The 25,558-nt window shown below is 37.6% G+C and overlaps 1 protein-coding gene across 5 annotated transcripts in view; it reads right to left on the bottom strand.

The window, feature by feature from the left end:
- Window positions 1-25,558, bottom strand: part of LOC150084715 (echinoderm microtubule-associated protein-like 2) — a 364,524-nt gene that overhangs the window by 36,408 nt on the left and 302,558 nt on the right. For all 5 annotated transcript variants that reach the window (XM_090376571.1, XM_090376573.1, XM_090376572.1 and 2 more), the window contains one exon: window positions 16,288-16,375. In XM_090376571.1, coding sequence (XP_090232697.1) covers window positions 16,288-16,375 — 88 coding nt within the window. The remainder of the gene's footprint in view (window positions 1-16,287; window positions 16,376-25,558) is intronic.

Here is a 25,558-nt window from a genome sequence, read left to right as displayed (position 1 = left end):
TTCCCTGACCTTTCCGCATCCTCCGTATTTGGTGGCTCACGGGCTCGAACCCCAGTCTAATCAAGAAGCATGTGCTACGCACTGCTGCTCCTGCCCACCTGGCTACGGAGGCACCGGCACTTTGTTGCAATGTGGAAATTAAAAATACACAGGTTTTCCATAACTGTGCATCTTATATTGCTACACTTGATACCATCCATTATTTTAACAATATACATAATTTTAAACTATTTCTAGCCATTTTTTATAAAACATTGAATGATGGACTTTGTACATCATAGTATCATCATAGTATGGTTATCTAATGAACTAATGAGACTCGTAATAGAGAAGAAAAATGCATGGGATGCATATAAATTATCAAGCGACTCAGAAGCCTATGGCAGATATAAGCTAGTCTGTAATCAGGTCACAAAGGAGGTTAGGCAGGCGAAGGCAGATTACGAGAAATCCTTGGCAAAAGATGCTAAGAAAAACAGCAAGGATTTCTTTACTTATATAAACTTTAAAAGGAAGGGGATGAATCTGATTGGTCCACTTGACATCGATGGTTCGACTGTTGATGATCCTGCTCAGATAGCAAACAGCCTGTTGGCATAACTTTTTTATGACATAGCCCCCTAAACCCACAGGAATACTTTGAAAATTTCAATAAAGATCATTTATTTCCTAAAAGGGGGATAAGTGACCCTCTGCCATGTCTTTTTGCACACTTGCAAGAAAGTAAAGAAAGAGATCAGGTTATTTAAGCTAAACATTGAGGCAAATGTGACCATGAGGTAGTAAGTTGTGAATTGTCTCTCCAGGCAAGTTTACATGGGAAGAAAAGCCAGAATTTTCAAGTGAAAAATTCAATTGGTCTAAAATGGTAACAAATATGCAGACCTTTTCCAAGTTAGTAATGAGTTATAAGAGGAGTATCAGTAATATGACAACAAATGCAATTTTAAGAAGAGAATTATTTCTGTTATGACCTTTTTAACAAGGTGATAACAGAAATCACCTAATGGCATGTGCAGACTTCATATCCAGTAGAACTGAGTCATATAAACTTCTAAAGTGGGTAAGAGATAATCAGAATTATATACATTTACTAGAATTTATGCTCAGTGTTACTTTAGCCTAATAAATCAAATTAACATCAAGACAAGAAAAATGAATGGATGAAGCACAGTAGTCATAATAACATCCAGCAGTACTTTACCAATTTATTTATTATTCTTGAAATAAGTAAATAAGACAGAGGAAAAAACTGTTCAGCTAAACATTGAGGCAAGTGTGACCATGAGGTAGTAAGTTGTGAATTGTCTCTCCAGGCAAGTTTACATGGGAAGAAAAGCCAGAATTTTCAAACCATTTAATAACATGTAAAATAAAATCAACAGGTGTGATGCCCCCTGAAGTGCAACAAGTAAAAATGGTATACCAGAGAGAGAGAGAGAGAGAGAGAGAGAGATGGGAAGTATACAGTGCATTGAACAGTTTATTCGGAATAAATGTGACTGGATCCTAAGTTTATCTGAGTTTAAATATACACTGGTGTTCAAAGAAAGTGCATCACCCCTTAAAATTGTAATTGTTGTCCGAATAACGTAAGTATATGGCACTATTTCTTACAGATTGCATCAGATAAGATTGACAAGCGTAGGTGATGAAGTAATATTGCATCAGCTGTTACTTTCAGCTATATAAGCACACTGCAAGAGTTGCAGTCATTCCTGGCTTGTGTCAGGATGGCGAATTACGTGCAATTGACGCAATGAAGAAAGAGTACTATTGTTGCTTTATGTGAGGAAGGAAGTTCTTCCCATCATAATGCTTATAGAGTGCCTTGTAACCAGTGTACAGTGAGATTTCTTTCCAAACTCAAGAATACTGGTTCTGCTGATAGGAAAAAGGAACCAGATACAAATGAGTCTCTACACCAAAACAGGACTGCGTTTTTAAGACAGGAATCCCTTAAAAACCATACAGAGTCTTCGGCTGAGCTGAAAAGAGAATGGGAAGAACACAGGAGTGGTAGCAAGTGCAGTAACAGTCAGAAGACGACTCTTTACAAATGGACTTGTAGCCCATCATTGTAAGAAGCCCCTGCCCACACAAAAAATGAAAAAGGCCCAATTAATTTAGTGTAAGGAGCATGTTAAGTGGACCCCCCCCCTTGCAGTGGAAGTCAGTTATTTTCTCGGATGAGAAGAAATACAACCTGTATGGCTCTGATGGGAGACAAACGATTCGCCGTAGACATGATGAAGAATACCATCTAGACTGTATGGTGTCTACAGTGAAATTCCCTACCAGCCAAATGATATGGGGGTGCATTTCGTATTGCGGAGTAGGTCACCTGAAGTTTATAAAAGGTTTCGTAAATGTCAATGGATACCTGGCTATATTGGAATACAAATTGCTGCCAACCAATAGAGACCATTTCAACCTGCTAAGTAACTCCATCTTTCAGGACAACTCTGCTCCTTGTCATCCGGCGAAAAGTGAAAGTAGGCACTTCTGTAGTTACTTTAGCTTCATTCCTGCATTAGAGGTTCAACAGCAATGTGTTTACATTTGTTACAGGTGAAAAAAATGGTTGGAAGAATGGTCCATTACAACTGTTAGCTGGCCAGGAAACTGCCCGCACCTGAATCCTATAGAGAACTGTTGGCATCGTGTAGAATCTGTAGTTGCCAGAAAGAAACCAAAGACCCTTCGTGAACATCAGGAAGCAAGCCATAATTCGCGTTTGGAACCATGAACTATCAGTTGATTATCTTCAGAAATTGATCTTGTCAATGCCTTCACGATGTGCTGCTGTCATTAGGGCCAGAGGCAGTTCAACTAAATATTAATTTGCACCTGGTGTTTCTTTGTTTCAGTTTATCATTTAAAATGATAAACTGAAGCAAAGTGAGGGCTTCTGATAATGTTTCAGCTATAATTGTCATGTTTACCAAAACTGTTGTATAAAGGTTGAAAATGCTCATTTTGGAATATTTTGAGAGCACCTGTCAAACATTACTTAGCTTTGCCTTAATCTTTTGTTTATATTTCTATTTGTGATGCTAGTGATTAATGCAACATACCATCGCGAAAAAGGGTTAGAAATGTGAAATTCCTAGGTGATACACTTTCTTTGAATACCAGTGTATGCCAATCCAGCAATCCTGGCTTAAAGCCAGTTTAGGTTTTCAAGTATGTTTCTATACCATATTTTACTTTGTGCATTTGTGAGACAGAGTGCAATGAGTGGGGGAGGGGTGCACTATTTAGTCTTACTTTCTAACAACTTTTGTGGCAAGAAATCATAGTATTCTGTTGTTTTTAGGTTAAAGGTATGTGTTTAGAGCAAATGGTCAATGGCATGAGAGATGCAGTGCCAAACTAAAAGGACAGTCAGATCACCCAGTTGTGTTATTCACAGATGACACTGCTTAGAGAACCAGTCAGCATCAAGCCCATGTGATCCTGGTCAATATGTCATGCGTTCCTTTCTCAATTACCTCTTATTCAGATGTTTGTATACACAGTGATCCAAAACTACATGTCATAAATTCTACAATTCATTCCTGACAACAAAAGGAAGTGAAAATGCTATTAAAGTTTTTTTTTTGAAATGGCATAGATTTTTTAAGAAAAATGATGTAATGCTGACATGATTATATTTGAATACATATCAGGAACGGTGCTAGCAGTTGTGGCGCCTGAGGTAAAACCTTGTCACACGCCTAATTCATATGGTATCTTAACATGCATATACAGGGTGATTCACTACCAGTGCGACAAACTTGCAGGAGGTGTAGGGGACACAAAGACGAATCGGAATCACATAGCATTGCAGGGTCCGAAATGCCTTCGTCATGTGGTAGAGGACATTGAACAGGAGGTCGCGTGAACAGCGATCCCGCTGGAAGTCAGCATTTGCGAACCGGTTCCCGAGGCAGTAGGATGGACGAGTATTCAAACATTGAACTGGCCGACATGCACCTCGCGTATGGAGCTGCGGACTGTAATGGGCGCGCCACTCTGCGCTTGTACCAGTAACGTTTCCCGCACAGGTGTGCTCCTCATCATACGATTTTAATTGTATGATGAGAAGGTTATGCGAGACTGGTTGTTTCACGAGAGGTACCATGAATCGAGAGCAAATGACGAGGACACCAGACAATGAGGAGAATGTCCTACATCTTGCAGAAGGCAATCTGAGTACGAGTACTAGAGTGATAGGCCAACGATCGGGTATTTCCCAATCCACTGTATGGAGGATACTGTCAACAAACCAAATGAGTTCATACCATCTGCAACGCGTCCAATCCTTGGAGCCTGCGGATTATCCACTCCGGAGGACTTTTGCTACTTGGTTTCTTCAACAGAAACGGTTCACAAATGCTGACATCCAGCGGGATCGCTGTTCACGCGACATCCCATTCAACGTCCTCTACCACATGACAAAGGCATTTCGGACCCTGCAATGCTATGTGATTCCGATTCGTCTTTGTGCCCCCTACACCTCCTGCAAGTTTGTCGCACTGTATATGCAGTGGCTCATCTAGCAGCACCTATTTTAGGTGGCACCTGTGAAAAGTGCCTCACTTGCACACCCCCAGCATTGTAATGTAAAAAAACGTGACAAAATATATTCTGAAAATAAATTTATTAAAATAAATATGAAATTGATTTATTTATAGGTAATGCTTTATGATGAATGATTTACAGGGTACTTCTTCCTACATTTAGGAAGACTGGGCATGTCTCAGAAAAAACTTGCATTGTGTGACATTGCAATTAATCACAATACAAATACATAACATATTTGATTTTAAACTAAATTATGGTTTGTAATGTTTAGCATTTGTATTAATAGTGACAAAATGATATAAGAATGCAAACTTATACAGCATCAGCTATAAAAAAATAACAAATATAAAATAATGACAAATTATCCACTTTGTTTGTTCATCCCTAGTGTGCATGCGCAAAGTGGTTACTATGTCAAATATAGTACCTTGCATTTATCAGTGTTAAACCTCAGATGATACTCTTTGGCTCATCTCCTTAGTTTATCCAGGTCCTTCGAGACATACCTTGATCACCATCATTAGCCACCTAGCACACCTTTGTATCACCAGCTAACTCAGACAGTGTCTGCATCACTATTGAAAACAATAAGTGGCTCACACCAAACCCATAGGGATCCCAATCATAACAAAGAGCAGTTAATTGTCTCCTGCCACTAAATTATCCATTATCAATATCAGTAATCTGCCCCTAATGCCACATTGCTCCAATTTGCACAGCAGTCATTCACAGGAAACAATATCAGAAATATTACTAAAATTAAATAGAGTATATGGCTTAAAAATTATTTTTCACATCTAATTCCTTTATGACTACCCAACAGTAACTAACCAGATTGGTCAGCCAAGATCTCCACTTAATAAATTCACATTGTGATTGCCATTCCTGTCAAGAAGATCCTACATTACTTCTTTAACAACTGATACTGTTATTTTTTCTTGCAATAACTCAAGTATACAGGTCTATAATTACTCAATTTGGCCTTTGATCCTTCCCCTTTATGAATAGGAGAGAAAAATCTGCAAATCTCCAGTCTCCAGGCACATCCTTAATCTCAAAAATGCTCTCATAATTATTGCTAAAGGTTCAGGTCCGGATCAAGGATGAAATAGACCCACGGTCATATTTAAATTTGAGGCCCCTTTTATAGAAGGTCCTTGATAAAAATGTAAAATAAGAGATCAAAAATGTTTCTTTTTTGACTTGACTTGAAAAAACAAAAGTAACATTAAAAACAACTTTAATAGAAATGTAACTTATTTAATGCACAATAAAAAAGATATAAGAATACTTAAGTTTAAGAGTGCTTTTATATTACACGTTTTCTTGGTTTTTTATTATTAGAAAATATTTACACTGCAAATGAGGCCCCTGGCCATGGCTGTTTTGGCTGTAGCGTTCATGTGGCCCTGTAAAGGTTTGCTTAGCACTTTTTGCTGTTTTTTTTTAAATATAACTTAATGTATTCCATCAGCTCCAGTTGCCTTATTTACTTTTAAGCTCCCTTTCAGTTATCAAAAAAAAAAAAAAAATAATAAAAAAAAATAAATAAATAATCATTTAACTCCTAATTAGAATTGAGTATACTTCTGGTATCCCTATCATAGTTCTCCGTGACACTGGAGACTTCCCTTCCTCAGGGATCAACCTGTTAACTCCTGTGTCCTCCAAGCAGTAGGACTGCACTGACACTTGGGATTCTTTTCATGTGTGGGATTGCTATTCCTCCCCACCTGAACCTGCCATGGTTCAAGTAGAAGATCATGTCACCTGCTAATTCCTGAACACCTCATGAGTGGGATTTGCTGTTACTAGAGCATTTCCTTAACTGTGTGACCAAAATCATCACCCTCTGAGAGGCTTTTCTCCTGCTGATTCCTGACCTGGCATTCATGTCAAGATGGGTTAACATTTGACAACTCTTCTCCTTTAATCTGCTTTTCTATTCCTTTATTCTCTATTCTCATCTAAGCTAAGCTTGCCCTTCTGGCATCCTAACTAACAGCATTTCCCCTCATTTTCTCCTGAGAGGGGCCTTCAACTTTCTTCCTACACTTATTCTTTTCCCTTCTAACTCTCTAACTATTTTCTCCTTCTTTTCACATCTTCAATCAACCCCGGGTGCTCACATCTGGTGAGTATGGGCTTGGCACACCCAGGGTCCTGAGCTGGATATCATCATTCTTCTCTTTCTTGGTGATTTTTTTTTTTCCTGGTGCAGCATAGGCCTCAGGCTTCCTTGCACCATATGGGTATTAATAATAAGGTCTGACCATCCCTCTGGTGGTTAGACCTTGAATCAGGACAGATCGGAGGCACTCCCCACAAGAGAAAGGCAGATTACCTACCTCTATGGCAGGGATGGGTACTAGGAAGTTGCCTTCTGAGTGACAGCAGCTTCCTGGTAGCAAACAGGCTAGTCAAACAATGTGAACATGCCACTTATGACTGTTTTTACTGATGATCATTTTCGCTTTATCACTGGGAATTCAAGATCATAGATATAAAAAACCCTTAATCAAGACTTAAAAGAACTGTCCACTTCGTGCACTCTGTACAAACTGATTTCTCCCCCACACCCAACAAAACCAAAACCATGCTTATCAAGGGTAATCTCAGTACCACATGCAATATGACACTTTTAATAAAATATCAAGAAAAATCTATTGCTAATACTGGCATTAGCACTTTGGTATTATCCTTGACTACAAAAACTATTCTTTGGTTCATACTTAGCTTTGGCAGGCAAAGTAAAAAAGATTCACTGGCATTAGAATCTGATGCGTTGACTAGAGTATCAAAGGCAAATCTCTAATACTCCTCTACAACTACGTCTTCATATATCATACATCACTTCAAAGGTCTTTATAAGGAATCATGTTTATGATATTAACCAGAATTAAATAAATTAAATTTTAATTATGAAATTAGGTAACTTAATTAACTTTAGCATTAGTAAAGGCACACAATGCAAGAAAGCAAGCTTATATAGCATCAGCCAAAAAAAAAAAAAACCACTCCACATTTCACCCATCCACTTGCTCCAAATGTTTGTCTAGTTCTGCCTTGAATCTATTTAAGCTATCATCTACAACGACAGATGGAACTTTGTTCCAGCAATCAACCACACACTGGCTAAAGGCAAACTTCCGCACATCTATTCTACAACTGTTTTTCCTCGATTTGAATTTATGCCCTCTCAGGTGATTATTCTGAACAAGAGGAAGAATCCCATCAGCACTGAGCATGCTCAAACCATTCAAGGCTTTATACAGCTCAATCAGGTTACCTCGCAGGTGCCTAGTCTCGAAACACTGCAATTTGCAAAACTTAAGCCTTTCTTTTTAAGAGCAACCCTTTGTTCCATTCACTAATCTTGTTGCCCTTCTCTGTACTCATTCCAGCAGCTCGTCCTTATTAAAATGAGGCCTCCAGACCTGTATACAGTACTCAAGGTGTGGCCTGACCATTGCCTTATACAAGGGGATAATCACCTCCTTATCCCTGCTAGAAAAATTCCTGTATATCATTGATATGCTCCATGAGCTACCCTTGCAGACCGTCTGCGCTGCTCACAAAACTTCATATATGCCTGCACAATTACCCCCATTCCTTTTCATTCTCTACCACTGTCAGTGTAGTACCACACAGTTGATACGTTACTCTGGGGTTACTGCTTCCCATATGCAGTACTTTACATTTGTCAATGTTAAACTTCAGTTGCCACCTTTCAGCCCATCTGCTCAACTTTTCTAGCTCCTGTTGCAGCAGAGTACTGTCATTAGTGTCATTAAAAACACTGCCAACCTTCATATCGTCTGCAAACTTGGACATTAAACCTGATATACCAGCATCAATATCATTAATAAATACAGAAAACAACAATGGACCCAATGCTGAACCCTGGGGGACTCCACTAATAACATTAGTCCACTGATTACCACTCTTTGTCTTCTCCCACTCAACCATCCCTTTATCCATAGCAGCAATATCAAAAGCCTTTCTACAATCCAAATATATGATAAAAAAATTATTCTTTGCATCCAGTTCCTTTGTAACCACATGACAGTATCCAATCAAATTGGTCAGACAAGACTTCATCTTAACAAACTCATGCTGGGTCCGAGCTATAGCTGAGGTCTCATCTTAACAAACTCATGCTGGGTCCGAGCTATAGCTGAGGTCTTATCTAGATGATCTGGCAATGCTTCTTTAACCAGCGCCTCCATTAAATTTCCTGGAACAGAAGTTAAACTAACAGGTCTGTAATTACTTGTGTCGTCCTTTGATTCTCCTTTGTGAATTGGGGTCACATTTGCACATCTCCAGTCCATGGGTACCTCCCCTGAGTCCAAGGAAGCTTTCATAATTATGGCTAAAGGTTTGCTTACTTTCTTTGCTGCCTCCTTTAATATAACTGGATAGATCCTATCGACTCCAGGTGCCTTTCTTTATGTTTATCTTCAACAATTTATCTTCCACTTTGCTCTCAGTTATTACAAAATCATCTAGCTCACTGCCACAGTTTAATCCACCTCTGGCATTCCCCTCCCTGAATAACTCCTCATGTGTGAATGTAGATGCAAACTTCTAGCAATCACAAGCATCTAATATCATCACCAGAATCTAGGACTTATGTAACTAAAGTTAGTTATGTTACTTTATGTTAGTTACATAAGCCCTAGATGCTGGTGATGATATGCCACTAGATAATTCCCTTGCAGAAGTCCAGAGAATACTTCCCCATTACTATCTGCAGAAGCAAGACACACTGTGGTACAGAATCATGAAGACTTGGCAGTAGGACTCAGTAGCACACCCAGGATTTTTTTTTTTTTTTTTTTTTGGGGAAGTTGAGGATCAGAACCTCTGCTCTAACCTAGAGGAAATTACACTGGTTTTTATTTTTTATTGAATCTCTCTGGGAGGAGTTTAACTCAACACCTGCTCCCCCCCATTTCCCCAAGTAGTTTTCTATGCAGGACAACTATAATTGCCTCTTCAAGGCATTAACTACTTTTCTTAAAACTTCTACAGTTTCTTGGTAATATGTATTGCAATGCTGGGGGAAAGAATGAAGGTAAGTGAACTAGCACAGTGATTACAAATGAGCAGAATGAGAAAAAAGCTGGACAACTAAATATAAAATTTTAGCTTAAGTCAATCCTGGATGGCTCTATGATAAACTGGCTCTTTGACAATTGTAGAAGATAAACATCAAGTTATCGAATATCTGATTTAAAATGAACTTGTCTACAAAATGGAGTCATGGATTTTTCTGCCAATGAAAGAGAGTGTGGGATCTCTATCATGCCAGGAATCACACAACGGTGGTTTCATACGTGTAGGGGAAGGAGAGGTTGTAATAATGTCAGTGACAAGTTTGACAGTTCTTATTATCCTAGAGCCACTGGCACTGGTGGTCTGTCTTGGATTTTTCAAGGACAAATATAATGGTATATCATTTATAAAAGTATTTATAAATGATACACCATTACCTGTTTATTTCTTTCCAGGGAAAGACTCCTGAAAAGAATTACATTAAAATTCCTTTAAAACATTTTAAAATCTGTTCCCAATAAAAAATAAAAACGTTTAAAAAATAATAAAATTAAATTTAAAAAAAAAAAGTTGATTGATTCCACTAAAACTAAATTAGAAAATAAACTATTTTGTTTCCCATTAAAATATAATCAGTTGGCCACACAAACTTGGGTAAGTTTTCAATATGAAATCTGAATTTATCACAAAGTGATATATCCAGATTAAACTCATGAAACTCATCAAAACTTTTGTCAGAAATTGTTTAAATTATTAATAACAGATATATTAATTATTAATAACAACAATGCAATCATGAAAAAAAAAAATCGTTTAGTATTATAATTTCTTATAAGCTATCCGTGTTCTGAGCATCTCTCATTTTGAAAAGTCAGCATTTTAACAATTTGGTGTCTGACTTACAGGAATTTCAACTCTACTGGTATTTTGAACTGTTGGTAACTATTCTAACCATGTAGTTTTGTAAAATTAATACTTTGTATTTTTTTATCAAGTATTTTGAATGTTGGCCTTTTGACTTATTCAGAGTTCTAACTATTGGCATTTTGACTGGCAGTAATTTGAAATAAACTCTTCAATAACTGCTTTTGTCAGCGAGCTGGTAACGAGTTTAGCAGTAATAAATGAATGGTGGATATGTGCCTCCATTCAGGCATGGACCAATTAACTCTAAGTTGCATTAATTAGAGTTAAATGGTCATGCCTGAACAGAGACATGGACCAATTAATGATTAATGATAGCAACCACTGAGAATGAGTTACATATATTATATATTTGTCTTTTATATATAGATCTCAAGTTTAAATCAGAAATCGACATAGGGTCTGCTGCTTAAAGTAACTTACACATAATGACCGAGAATTCTTATGAATCTGTTTTTCAGAGTTCTCAAGATTGGTATTTAAAAGAAGATCCCTAATTGCTAGTGGACCAAACTTAAGCATAAACAAGAAAATAAAATAACCAAGCTGTGCAGATGCTAAAGGTTAATTCCAATGCAACAATTTCTAATTCAGTTTTAGTTTTATTATTTTTATATTCATTGATCTGGCTTAGATAATGAAATGAAAAGAAGAAAGTAAATATAAGGAAGTACATGAGCATGTGCTCTGGGAGCTTCATAAATTACATAAATGAAAAAATAAAAGCCATCATTTCTCCCCCTCCATATTCTTTTGACAAAACTACAAGCATGGGACAATAATTAATGCACTATAAGTTGTAACATCCTTATTATCTGAGATATTGTAACCACACTTCACATACATAAAATACAATCTTTCAACTTTTTGAAAATATAACTCAATGTAAGAACCACCACACTTGCTGCATTTTCACAAGCATTCCTCCAGACACTATGGTAAAAATTCAAGAAGTTTCAAAGTTTAATATCAGAAATGAGTTCCATATCACTCTCAAACACCTCACCACTGCAGGTATGCCTTCAGTCTACTGAACAAAAAAAATCTGATGGGATCAAGGCTGGGGTGGGGCATTATGCTCCAACCCAACTGGGCAATCTTTGTTACCTGTGCTGTATGCAGCCTTGCATTATCCTGATGAAACTTGATGTCCTGCTGATTCAGTTCAGGTCTTCTTTTCAGAGCTTGATTAAGCTTTTCAGGAACAAGCAATTATCTTTCTTTGTTGATGGTTGTTCCACTTTCCAAGAAATAAAAAATGGAGCTATTTTGATCCCAGAAGAAGGTGATGTCAGGCATGCTTATTTCATGATTGTTTATTTTACAGCATTTTTTATTTACAGGTGATGTAAGGTATGCTTATTTCATGGATTGTCATTTGGTTTGTGAGTCATAATGGAAGAGCCATGTTTCATCACTTGTGATGACCCCTTTAAAGCAATCAGGACTGCCAGCATCAAACCTCTCCAGAAGATCTTTACAGATCTTTTTTTCGCAGCCACCATCTCTGATGTGAGCAGCTTAGGCACTTACCTACTGAGAACAGGTTTTTCTGTACCCTAGTCAGTTAATGATGATAAAAACGTTTCCCTTTGACATTTTCACAGTGTCCATCATCACTTGTCTTGTGGTTATGCACCTGTCATTTTAAATGAGCAATGAGCTGGTCAATGAGTTTTTCATTTTTCACTGTTTGTGACAGACATTGGTCTTTTGGCTCTTGGCTTGTCCTCGACGTTGAAATCACCTTCCTGAAACTGTTGGAGACACCTCTGCACATTATTTTAATCAACTGTCTGGTCCTCATAGACTGCTAGGAATTTTTGCTGGATAGATGAGGCTGACTGATCACCCAATTTGAACAGAACTCGATTACAGACCATTGGCAGAAACAGCTATCACTTTGTCCATCCATATCTCCAGATTTAAAAACACCAGAAAAACAATATTACCCTGTGTTATTGGGCAATTGGTAGCACTACAAGTGTACCTCATAAATTCCCCCTGCACGTGCGTGTGCAAGTAATTGTGCATTACTTACATACACAAACATACAGTGTTAGTTACAATTAAAAGGCACCAGAGTCTAATCTCGATTTAAGCCATTTGTCATCCAAACTTTCTTTCTTTCTTTTTTTTGTCACATTTGGGCTAATTTTGAATTTGATGTTAAAATTGAACTAAGTGTAATCATTTAGATTTTGCAATTTCTAAATTTAAATTTTGCCTACTCAACTGCTTTTTTTCTCAGTGGAAAAATTCTTCTCAGTTCTTGGCTTAGCCTGAAAACATCACTAGTGTACAAGGAGCAGTACGAAAGTAATGCCTCCTTTTTTTTCCCCTCAGAAAATTTAATTCTTATAACTATGCCTTTTACATCAATTAATCCTCAATCATTAATAAACACACTTCCCCCCCCCCCACAAATTCACCATTTTCTATGCACTTTTGCCATCTCTGAGTCAGATGCAGTATTCCAATCCTGTAAAAGTCCTTACTCTTGCTCTGGAAGGCTTTGCAAACATTGTATTTGAGCTGGTTATCATCCACAAAATGGGTTCCATGGAGTGCATCCTTCAGCGAGCCGAAGAGGTGATAGTCAGAAGGTGCAAGATCCAGGCTATGAGAGGGAGTGAGGAAGAACAGTGCACCCCAGTTTTGCAATGGCCTCCATTGTACACAGACTGGTGTGGGGTCGTGCATTGTCATGGAGAAGAAGAATCTCATTAAAGTTTTTGTCTGGTTGAACTCTACAGATGCAGGCTTTCAATTTTTTCAATATTTTCATATATCGATCCACACTTGATTGTGGGCCATGCTCCAAGAAGTACACAAGCAAGACCCCATCTTTGTCCCTAAACACTCTCGCCATGACTTTACCGAGAGAAGGCTGTCTTCTGAACTTCTTGCGCGGTGAATTTTGATGGTGCCACTCCATCAACTGTCTCTGGTTTCGTCACCTGTGGCTATGCTTGAAAGAAAAACCTCTCCTTCACTCTCATAATGCTGGAAAAGTTCTGTACAGATGACTTTCCAGGCTTCTTTGTGCTCATGTGTTAGCATTTTTGGGACCCACTGTGCACAAACCTTGTTGTTGTCTAGTTCCTTCATGATGGTTATCACAGCAAATTTCCCTAAACCTACTGTATCGCATAATTCACATGTTGTGATGCAGCGGTCCTCTTTGATCAGTGCGTCAATCCAGCTCTTGCTGTCTGTTGTCAGACGTTACTGGCCAGCTGCTTTGGGGCTTGTCAACAATGTCGCTTTAAGAGTGTCTTACTCAATGCCTAAACGTACTCACACCTACAGTATTGTCACCATAAATATTTTTAAGATACGTATGGATTTCGATAGGCATCAATTCTCCCTTGGCAAGAAATTCAATCACCACTCTTTTGCTCGATATGTATATCTGTAACATCCACCATTTTGAACTATCCACGTGCTGCACTCATGAGACCGATCACAGCACCACTCAGTATGGTGAAACTACAGACCTCTAGTGACCACCCAGTGACACGTGAAATGATCCATAGCACCACATTTGAAAGAAAAAATTAGGAGGCATTACTTTCGTATTGATCCTTATACTTCTGAAATGAATAAAATTGAATTCATTTGAAATAATAAAAAAAAACAACAAACAGTGGTTTTAGTGTAAGTAAAGGTAACACAGACAACCTTCATATAGCCAGCTGTTCTATAGAACTAAATGCATATCGAAGAACAAGTGTCACATACAGATGTTGCATTTGTTACTTTATTCTTCAAATAAAATTGAAGAAAAAACTTAATAAAAATTGAAGGAGAATAAATTAGCACACTTCTAAATGTTCTGTAGGTGTTGCCTTTTTGGTTTTTATATTTTATATATATTCATTTAATTAAATTAATTATATATATTTTGATCACCTACTGTTATTTAGGTTAACTTTATGTTACCTTGAGCCACTGATTGCTTACAGGATCGGATATCTAAATCTTAACTGGAGTAGAGTGATACAACATGACATTAGGCACGTACATATTCAATAATGTTTAATGAAACAAACAAAACATAAAATAGGTACATAGGCACTTGTGTTAAGTTAAATTTCTCTATTATAATTCATAGCTTACAAGAGAATAATTCAAGCAAACAGCACTGTTACTCCCATATCACTAACATATTGTTATTACAATTTTCCTTCTCAGTATTCCTGTATGAGACAATACTCACGGTATTGTCTCATACAGCATTAGATTGAAAATAATCTTCAATCACAAATTACCTTAAGCATTCCTAGTTTATAAGAATACAGAGTGCCTCTTTTGAATTGGAGTTTTAAAGTTATTAATTAGTCTTGCTGTCCTGGGCCAAAATTTTGGGGGACTAAACTCAACAAAATCCTACTTACAGGTTTTCTCACCAGGTTGGGCCAGCTCATTCGATAAAGATGAGTCCTCCATTGCTTGATTTTATTTCGTGGTCCTTTTTTGTTTTCAGCTTCCTTTGCCTTTCTTTGGATCTCCAACTTGCCACATGTGCTAGTAGACTTCCATCCTTTGTTGTAACTTGGAGCATGGATCACTGCTTGTTGAAATCCATTTTCAACTTTTCTGTTCTGCACATTCTGATCCTCTGCTGAACTATAGACTGAACCCTTTTTGGAACCTCTCCCGTCTGACCTATGTACACGTCGCTACTAACTTACCTACAGACACCACCAAAGCCTTACACGAAAGAACATCTTTTTCCCACCTCTCAGCTCCCTTCATACCAAATCATACTCCCTTTTCTTCTCCCCTTATTTTTGTCTAATTCCTAATTATCCAGTATGCCCTTGACCATCTAACATTCTCACTCTACTATAGCCTTAATGTCCGCTTCGCACTACGCATTATAGCCTTAGTTGCTAATGCGCCAATAAAACCCAACAACAACCCGCTTCGCACTACCTGGTTCGGGAAAGCTGAGCTTCGTCCTTCTTCGTGGGTCAAAGGTTCTTTTTAGTGGGAGGTTGCCTTGTTGTTAACCGAGTAATTTACCCTTGACCACTTTCTAGAAACAAATTCCAATTTCTTGCCCCCCTTTCTTTTTTTTTTCCTTCTTAATGCTTTCACAGTAAGCTAAAGCTTACAGTTCATTTCCGAGATACACAATGATGTTTTAAGGCTAAATTGAGGGCAGGGGACAACTTTTTCTACTGAGAAAAAAAGCAGTTAAATAGGCAAAATTTTAATTTAGAAATCATAAAATCTAAATAGTAATACTTGGTCTATTTTTAAAATCAAATTTGAAAATTTCATCTCAAATATGACAAAAAAGGTCCAAATGACAAGTCATTGCCATTTGGATAATGTCCTAAAAATGAGCAAGATAGATCCCAGTGATTTTTAATTGAAACACCCTAGTGTTTCAATTAAGTGTGTGTTATAAATGTTAATTTGAAATGATAAAAAATGGCATGGTACACAAAATAAAAACACAAGCAAGGCCCAGAATTGTGACACTGCTTTTCTTTTGCTACAGAAAGAAACAGATGTGCATTCTGATAAGATTATATGTGCTTTCATAATTTTCATACTTTTATAAGTGTTTCTAAAAATAATTTGTTTCAATCTAATGTAATGTAGTAAAAATTGCAAAGCTGTACTTCTGAATTATTTGCTTGAATATTGGAATTTTTACTGGAGTAATTTAGTGTGCACAGGTAATTTCAAAGTTATTTGTTTCAGAAATGTACTTACAGTATAATAATTCACAGTCTCCAGAGGTTGTCTGAATATATGTGCTATCCTCCGACCAATCTATGTGAGTAATAAAACCAGAATGACCCTAAAAAACATTAAAATTATTTAGAGATATTACAAAAATAATTTAATTTGCAACAAGTAGTGATTATAGGAAAAATTTCGTTATTGATATCATTTTGTGGTGCGCTCTCTCTCTCTCTCTCTCTCTCTTTTTAAAAATTGATAGGTTATATTGTGTAACAAAGTTTAAAAAATTTTCTGTTTATCTTCATTTTTTGCCGTTTCTAGGCATGCTGATTATGAGAATGTCATTAATATTTTTTACTGTATCCCTAGCTTTTCCAGAAATAAAAAAAAAAAAAAAAAAATCAAATTTGCATGTAAATGCAATATATCTGTGATTATTATCAAGTTTATCTAACTGAAAAAAGAACACCTTCCTTTACCAAAGAAAACTCCATAAATCAATCTCAGAACAGCAAATAAATCATGAGTATAATTGTATACATATATCTGTAACATTAGTCACTTTAGTCAAAAGTGAACATTTGTCTGTTTTTCTTTTCTGATCATCTTGAACGAAATACAAGTCACCTAATCATAGCAGCCACATCCAGCTTTCCTTGATACCTCTTCTTCATTGCTTGAATGGCCTGATGGAAATATTCTCTATGCTCTTCACTCATGTTGTCCAAATTTTGTCTAAAAAAAAAAGTCCAACAGTTTAGCTTTAGGGACATTTTATAATCTAGTCTACAGTACTAATCAAATTTTCAATCAGTTATTTATAGCTTCCATGTTTTCTGTTACCCAGACATCTGTGCACTACTGGCTTAAATGCTAGCCAAAGATTTTTTTTCAGTGGCAATCATTCTGTCTTCCAATTCTTTAGATGTCAGCCTCTCCTTAACTCATGGTCCAATGAACATACTACCTTTTACTTTTTTGCTTTAGATAATTTTGGGAACATTATGCTGAAAGGCATCATATTGAGTAAATTGCTTCACTGGCCCTTTACTGCCCCCATCAGCTGATTGTAAAGCAATAGCAGCAAGAACTTGTTTGTCTATTCAGATAAGAGCATTGTTAATGCCCAACAAGCCATTCTCTTCTGATATAGCACTGGCCTACTCGTCTGCTTTCCTTGTAGACAAAGGAAACAGTGATACTTAGTATAATCATCCTGCAATTAAAGAAGGAAGCCTAGCATCTCAAAGTCACCATTTGCAAGCTTTTCTTTCAAATACCTCATATTTTCATAAGCTTCCTTGACATGAACTGAGCGAGCTATAAGAATCAATCGCAGTCTAGTGAACTGCAATTAATGGCAATTTCTTCAAAAAAGGACCAATCACATTTGAACACCAGCACAGAGAATCATCAACTATGTAGAAATATGCAATAAGTTGCCTTTTCTTGTAATTTTACTGAATCCAAGCTGCAAGATGTCTTGCAGGTAGAAATTGGTAAATTGCATTCTTCTATATAATGTGCATTGGGTCCTTGAGATCAAAGTCCCTAGCTAAATCATTTATTTCTCACTGATCATAAAACGTGAATATTTGTTTGAGAGTACTTTGTTGAAATCCCAATTATCTTTGTCACAGTGAGCCTTCCACTTATCTGAGGTCTCTGTAATGAAGGTAAACTGGGAATTAGCAAGTATTTATTGTGTGATACTGGGACAATAGAAGACATTTCAAATTTTGAGAAACTGTAAAAGGCACTGATATATAGCAGTAGCACAAGAGAAGTGAGATGCCCATGATCTGCATGATCACCCACAGTCATTTTAAAATATTCTTCATGTGCACTGAAAAACCACTAATATCTGAAATCCTGCTTGACTTGCTTTGGAACAATGCAGATCTGTAGACAAATGGAAGTTGGAAATGGCCAGCCAACTACTGAAACCCTACATCAACCACTTGGTAAATGTGAGAGTTCAGCAGTACACATTTCAGATGACTCAATGGTTTGAGCCTGTATAACTGCTAAATATGGTAATGTTCTTGTATTGCCTATCTGTTAAACTCCACTAACCCTATGTGGCCATTTTTGAATATAAACAAAAAATTTACTATTTATTTACAACCATCAAGGTTGTAAATAAAACAGCAGTGAATTCATAATTCCTTGTGGTTCTTGATAAGATAGGCTGTAGCAGAATTCCTGCTTTATAATTTTATTTTTTCAGACTAATTTTTATTTAACAAATTATACATATTCTGAAAGAACAAGCTGCAGAAGTTACAAAATTATTTCTGTAAGTGCTTTTCAGACTACTGATTCTAACTCCAAAAAACTGCAAGGCATAAAATGTACAACTACATCAACTACATTTATTATTATTTATCATTTAGGTTCATAGTATATATATAGTATACTAATGAAAAGAAAATATTCATTATAATAATTCATAAGTAATTGAATTATGAATTTACAAAGGTTGAGATGCAAAAATCAGCTTGCATGACCAAAAGGTTACAAAAAAAAAAAAAAAAACAACTATGACGACATTTCAGAATTTCACTGCATGTAATATTATTAACCAAGAAAGATAAAAAATTATAAATAAATAAAAAATATTAGTATTGGTAGTGAAAAATGATGCAAGGAGCTTATAGAGCATCAGTCAAAAAAAAATCCTACATCACCTATCCACCCCCTCTAATAATCTGTCTAATTCCTCCTTAAATTTATTTAAAACTACCCACTTTGACAACACCAGAAGTTTGTTCCAACAATCAAGTACCTCTGGCTAAAAGTAAAATCTGCACATTTACCCTGCAATCATCCTTCCTCAATAATTTATGTCCCTTTATATGTGTGTTGTCTGAGCAAGAGTAAGGATATCACTGACAATCCATTCAAAGCCTTAAACACAATTAGATTTCCCTGCAGCTGCCTAGTTTTCAGATGCTGCAATTTGTAGAACTAAAGTTTTTCTTGGTAAGAGTACCCATATAGCTTATAAATGATATATATATTCATGTTACAGCTTTATATGCTTTTAACATTGGGATATATCATATACTGTGCTTGGCACAAAATGCCAGACACTTCAAAAGTAAATAATTTACCTTCCAAGTGCCTTCAAATAAATTACCTCCATGGGTAGATGAGGTGGTCTCAGACAGTTCTTAAATTCTGTACAGTGGGATCAACTGACGATGTTACCAACAGTAAATTCTAAGTGGGAAGCATTCAAGCATTCATTTTCATACCTATTAAAAAATATTGTTCAAGGTTTAGGCCTAAATGGTTATCAAATGAACAAATGAGACTCTTAACAGAGAATAAAAATGCATGGGATGCATATAAATTATCAAGTGACTCAGAAGCCTATGGCAGATATAAGCTAGTCTGTAATCAGATCACAAAGGAGGTTAGATAGGCGAAGGGAGATTACGAGAAATCTTTGGCAAAAGATGCTAAGAAAAACAGCAAGGATTTCTTTACTTATATAAACTCTAAAAGGAAGGGGATAAATCTGATTGGCCCACTGGATATCGATGGTTCAACTGTTGATGATCCTGCTCAGGTGGCTAACAAACTAAATGAGCATTTTGCATCTACATTTACACATGAGGAGTTATTCAGGGAGGGGAATTCCAAAGGGAATTAAACTCTGGCAGTGAGCTAGATGATTTTGTAATAACTGAGAGGAAAGTGGAGGAGAAATTATTGAAGATAAACATAAAAAAGGCACCCAGGGTAGATGGGATCTATCCAGTTATATTAAAGGAGGCAGCAAAGGAAGTAAGCAAACCCTTAGCCATAATTATGAGAGCTTCTTTGGACTCAGGGGAGGTCCCCACGGACTGGAGATGTGCAAATGTATCCCCAATTCATAAAAGGGGGATCGAAGGGTGACACGAGTAATTAACAGACCAGTTAGTTTAACTTCTGTTCCAGGTAAAATAATGGAGTCACTGGTTAAAGATGCATTGCAGGATCATCTAGACAAGACTGCAGCAATAATTCAGACACAGCTTGTCTGACAAATTTGATAGGATATTATGATGTGGTTACAAAGGAACTGGATGCAAAAAATAATTTTGATATCATATATTTGGATTTCAGGAAAGCTTTTGACACTGTTGCGCATGGAAGACTATTGTACAAATTGGAGCAGAATGGTATTAAGGGTAAGTTGCTACAATGGATAAAAGGATGGGTGGGTGGGAGAAGACAGAGGGTGGTAATTAATGGGTGCTGCTCTTCGTAGACTAATGTTATTAGTGGAGTCCCACAGGGTTCGGTTTTGGGTCCCCTATTGTTTTGTATATTTATCAATGATACTGATTAAGGTATATCCGGCTTAGTGTCGAAGTTTGCAGATGATACAAAGGTTGGCAGGGTGACAGTAATGGCAGTGTGCTACTGCAACGGGATCTAGATAATTTTGGCAGATGGGCTAAGAAGTAGCAACTGAAGTTTAACCTTGACAAATGCAAAGTACTGCATATGGGTAGAAGTAACCCCAGAGAAACGTGTGTGTGTGTGTGTGTTATGGGGGTTTAATGGCGCATAAGCTGCTGTGGCTATAATGCGCCTATTCACATGAAAATGCTAAACACAAAATTTAAGCATAGCTAAAAACATAATTTAGGCATAACAGCTTGGTTGCGTTTACAGAGATACTTTAGAATTTATCATAAAGTCCAATTATTTTCAGATAAGAGAAAAACTCGTTGATGTTTGCATCATCTCCAATAATATGTTGCAATGTCATTGGTTCTCGTAGATTTCTCAGGGAACAGAGGACGGATGTTCTGTCCTGTTGATATTGAGGGCAGTCTATCAGAATATGTTTTACTGTTAAATTTTCTGAACAGTATGGACATTGAGGAGGATCTTCGCCTCTGAGCAGATGGAGGTGGGTCAGATATGTGTGTCCAATACGTGCCCGTGCAAGAACCACTTCTTCTCTTCGCACTGTTTTGGTGCTAGAGCGCCAATGCTTTGGATCCTGTTTCAACTGATAGAGTTTATTATTCTTTTGTGTGTGCCATAGCTCTTTCCACTTCGCGAAACCTGCTGTTCGTATGATGTGACAGTAGTCAGAGGCTGGAACCGGACTGGAGGTTAAATCAAAGGTTGACGGATTTTTAGCATTTTCATCAGCAAGTTCGTTACCCTTTATCCCCGAATGTGCTGGGATCCAGCAAAAGGTCACTGATTGATGACGTTCTTCAATTTGTAATAGGAGTCTTCCGATTTGATTTAACACAGGATGAGCCTTGTAGGAGGAGTTTTGCATTGCAGTTATTGAGCTGAGAGAGTCTGTGTATACAACATATTTTACAGATGGGTTGAGATTCAGGTTTTCTAAAGCTAATTTTATTGCATGAAGTTCTGCGGAGAAGCTGCTGTACTCAGGTGGAAGGGCAGCTGAGATGATAGTAGAGGGAAATACTGCCGCTGCTCCAACGGCTGAATGTGATTTGGAGCCATCAGTATATATGGGCAAAAAATCAACGTATTTCTGAATATGGCTTGCATGGAGTTGCTTCATATTGAGTGTTGGTAGACGATTCTTTCCCCATTTGTCAAGATAAGTATCGAAATATAACTGAGGAGGCGGAATCCATGGCGGTTGGGAGTAATTCATTAAATGTTGCCTGTTGAAAATCTGAACATTCCAACTCTGCATTAACTCAATGAGGCGTAAGCCTGCTGGTCTTATTTTACTGGGTTTATTTCTATAGAGGTTTTGAAGTGGTGGATTAAAGAGGTATGGCTGAACAGGATGATGACCACAATTTTGTATTCGGGCTACGTACTTTAGAAGCAGCGTTTTTCTGCGGAGGTGAAGGGGGGGCTCATCAGCTTCAATGTACAAGCTATGAGTAGGAGATGTCCTGAAAGCACCAAGTGCAATCCGCAATGCGCTATGCTGTATAGGATCCAGCCATTTCAATGTACTCTTACGGGCGGAATCATAAAGAGGAGCACCATAATCCAATCGGGATCTGATCAATGCTCTATATAAGAGCAACAAAGATGTACGATCTGCTCCCCAAGACAAGGCAGATAAAGCTCTTAGTATGTTCAGCTTTTTGAGGCAGGATATACGCACAGATTTAATGTGCTCAAGGAAATTCAGTTTCCTGTCAAGGATTAAGCCCAAGAATTTGATGCTGTTAGTCACTGGAACAGTAAAGTTTTGCATCTGAAGTTCGGGATCTGTATGCATTTTCCGTTGATTACAAAAGTGGATTGCAACAGTTTTCTGCTGTGATAGATGATAGCCATTTAACTCTGCCCACCTTTGGATTTTATTTAAACATATCTGCAGCTGCCGTTCAATGGATCTCATATTCAGAGAATGGCAAGAAATAGAGAGATCATCGGCATAAAGGTAGGTCTCAACAGTATTTGGAAGATCTTTTGTGATGGAATCGATTCTTAGGGCAAACAGGGTTGCACTAAGTATGGACCCTTGTGGCACTCCTTCTTCCTGTAAAAATGTCATAGAAAGCGAGTTGCGGTATTGAACTTGGAACGAACGAGTCCTGAGAAAGTTCCTGATGAATATAGGAAGGTTGCCTCGTAGACCTAGAGCATGGAGGTCACTGAGAATGCCACGACGCCAGGTAGTATCAAATGCCTTTTCTATGTCTATGGAAACCATAACAAGATGTTCGTTTTTCACAAAGGCATTACGAATTGCAAACTCAGCTTTGATCATGAGATCTAAGGAGGACCTGTTCTTTCGAAAGCCATGCTGATTATTGCTAATTAGTTGTTGCGTTTCGATGATCCAAACAAGGCGATTATGGATCATTTTTTCAAGTAATTTACCGAGGCAACTGGATAGAGAAATAGGTCTATAACTGTTAGGACTGGTAGGATCTTTACCGGGTTTCAAAAAGGCAAGAACTGTGGCATGATGCCAAGAGCTGGGATAAATGTTTTCCATAAATATCCGGTTATAATAGACCAGCAGTATTTGTAAATTTCTCTCACCAAGGTGTTGTAACATAATGTAAGAGATTCCATCTGGTCCAGCGGCACTGTTGCGTGTTGTTTTAATGACATGTATAAGTTCATGATATTGCAGAGGCTGATTATATGGAAAGAAAACTGAAGTTCGAAAGTTGATGGCTCGTTGTTCAGTCTGGGTCTTTATTTTCTGGAAATCCGGAGAATAATTTGATGCCGCAGAAACTTCGGCAAAAGTTTTAGCCAAGGCATTTGCAATGTCTTGAGGAGCAGATAGTTCTTGCCCATTCCATGAAAGAATTGGTGAAGGGGTGGTTGGAAATTTTCCAGAAATCTGCCTGATTTTCTTCCATATTAACCTGGAGTTAGTGTTTCTGTTTATGGTGGATGCAAACCGAATCCAAGAATTCTTCTTTGCTTCTCTTTGAGTGCGACGTGCTTTTGCTCTTAGTTTCTTGTAATTGATAAGATTAGCTGTGGTTGGGGATCTACGAAATAAATTCCACGCTTTATTTTTTAACTTCTTAGCTATTGTGCATTCTTGATTCCACCAATAGTTAAGGTGCCGTCGGGACTGGGGATTCGACAATGGAATCGAACATTTAGCTGCAGATATTATATGTGAAGTGATATACTCTGTGGCTTCATCTATCGACTGTGTTTGTATATATTGTTCATCCAGGGTGACAACTGATTGAAATTTGACCCAGTTGGCTTGAGAGAACTTCCATTTCCTGCAGGGTATGATTAATGGTGGTTGTGCAGTGAGCAGGTCGCAAATAATCGGAAAATGGTCGCTGCCCATGGGATCGTCTATAACAGACCATTCTATAATTGGATACAGAATCGGGGAACATATTGATAGATCGATTGCAGAGGTTTGTCCAGTTGGTAGTTGTATGTGAGTAGGCGCACCAGTATTAAGAACAGTAAGGTTTTCCTTATCCAGAAAGGTTTCAATTAAGCGGCCATGGATATCTAATTTTGTCGATCCCCATAAGGGATTGTGGCCATTGAAATCACCCAAGAGACAGACAGGGGGTTCTAGTTGCATTAGCAGGTTTTCAAGGTCTTGGTAAGAGAAGGTATGACTTGGTGGGAGATAGACTGATACCAGTGTTAAAGCAATCTGGGTTATCAAACGTACGGCGACAACTTCAATTGTAGTTTGCAAAAAAATTTGCTTGGTCGGGATATTTGAGCTGACTAAGATGGCCACACCCCCACGGGCAGTATTTGAATTATTACGATCGTGCCGATAGATTACATAGTTCTTTATGTTGGTGGAAATTTGCGGAGTTAGATAGGTTTCCTGTAGGCAGAAACCAACTGGAGAGTAGCGGTTAATTAAGACTTGAATATCGTTAAGGTTGCTACGAAATCCTCTACAATTCCATTGTAGAATGTAAGGCATTACTGATGTTTAGTAGAAGAAGCTGCTTCTGACTGTTTTTTTAATGTGACTGTCTTGTGACGTTCAGGCCTTGGTTTATCTTTTTTTGGGAATAATGGTCGACCGGTGTCCATTTCTTCTTCCGCATATATTTCTAAGATCGGTTCTTCCTGTCTGGATGAGTCAATAGTATCCATAGACGTTTCTTGGATATTCTTTTTTAAATTTGAGTTGCGATTATTCGGTATAGAAGAAATCACTGGGGAAGGAGAAGAAGTTGTAGCTGGTACTGTAAGTGCAGTATTACTTGCCTGGTTCAACTGTTTCGGGACATTGGACTGTTGCTGAGAGAGAACAGTCCGAGCCCAGTCAGAGATTGAGGTGGTAGAAGGGACTGTAACATCAGTTTGAGTGGCTACTGATTGATATTTTTGCGTAATATTGGCGTACGTACGTTTATTCATACTGGGAGCAATTAATTTCCGTGCTTCCTGAAAGCTCACTTTATTTTCAATCTTATATTTAACGATTTGCTTTTCAGTTTTCCATCTATCGCACGTCCTTGAGTAGGCAGGATGGTTTCCCTTACAGTTGGGACAAGTCATTTCTTTTGCCAAGCAGTCAGTTTGGGTGTGGTCAGCGGACCCACAATTAGGACAAACCTGGTTTCCTCTGCATGCCGTTTGAGAGTGGCCATACTTCTGGCACTTAAAACATCTCAATGGGTTAGGTATATATGGTCTAATGCGGCAGAGTAGGTAGCCTGCTTTTATCGATGGTGGTAGATTTGGCGTGTTAAAAGTTAGAATAATATTCCTTGTAGGTGTGAGTATATTTTCTCTTTTCACCATAATTCTTTTCACAGCAGTGACATTTTGATCTTGAAGCTCTTGTGTTAACTCCTCCTCCGTGACATTCAAT

This window comes from Mastigoproctus giganteus, chromosome 6 (genome assembly GCF_048544385.1).
Source record: "Mastigoproctus giganteus isolate SK-2022 chromosome 6, ASM4854438v1, whole genome shotgun sequence".
Classification (NCBI taxonomy): domain Eukaryota; kingdom Metazoa; phylum Arthropoda; class Arachnida; order Uropygi; family Thelyphonidae; genus Mastigoproctus; species Mastigoproctus giganteus.
This window is presented reverse-complemented; position numbering and strand designations above follow the sequence as displayed.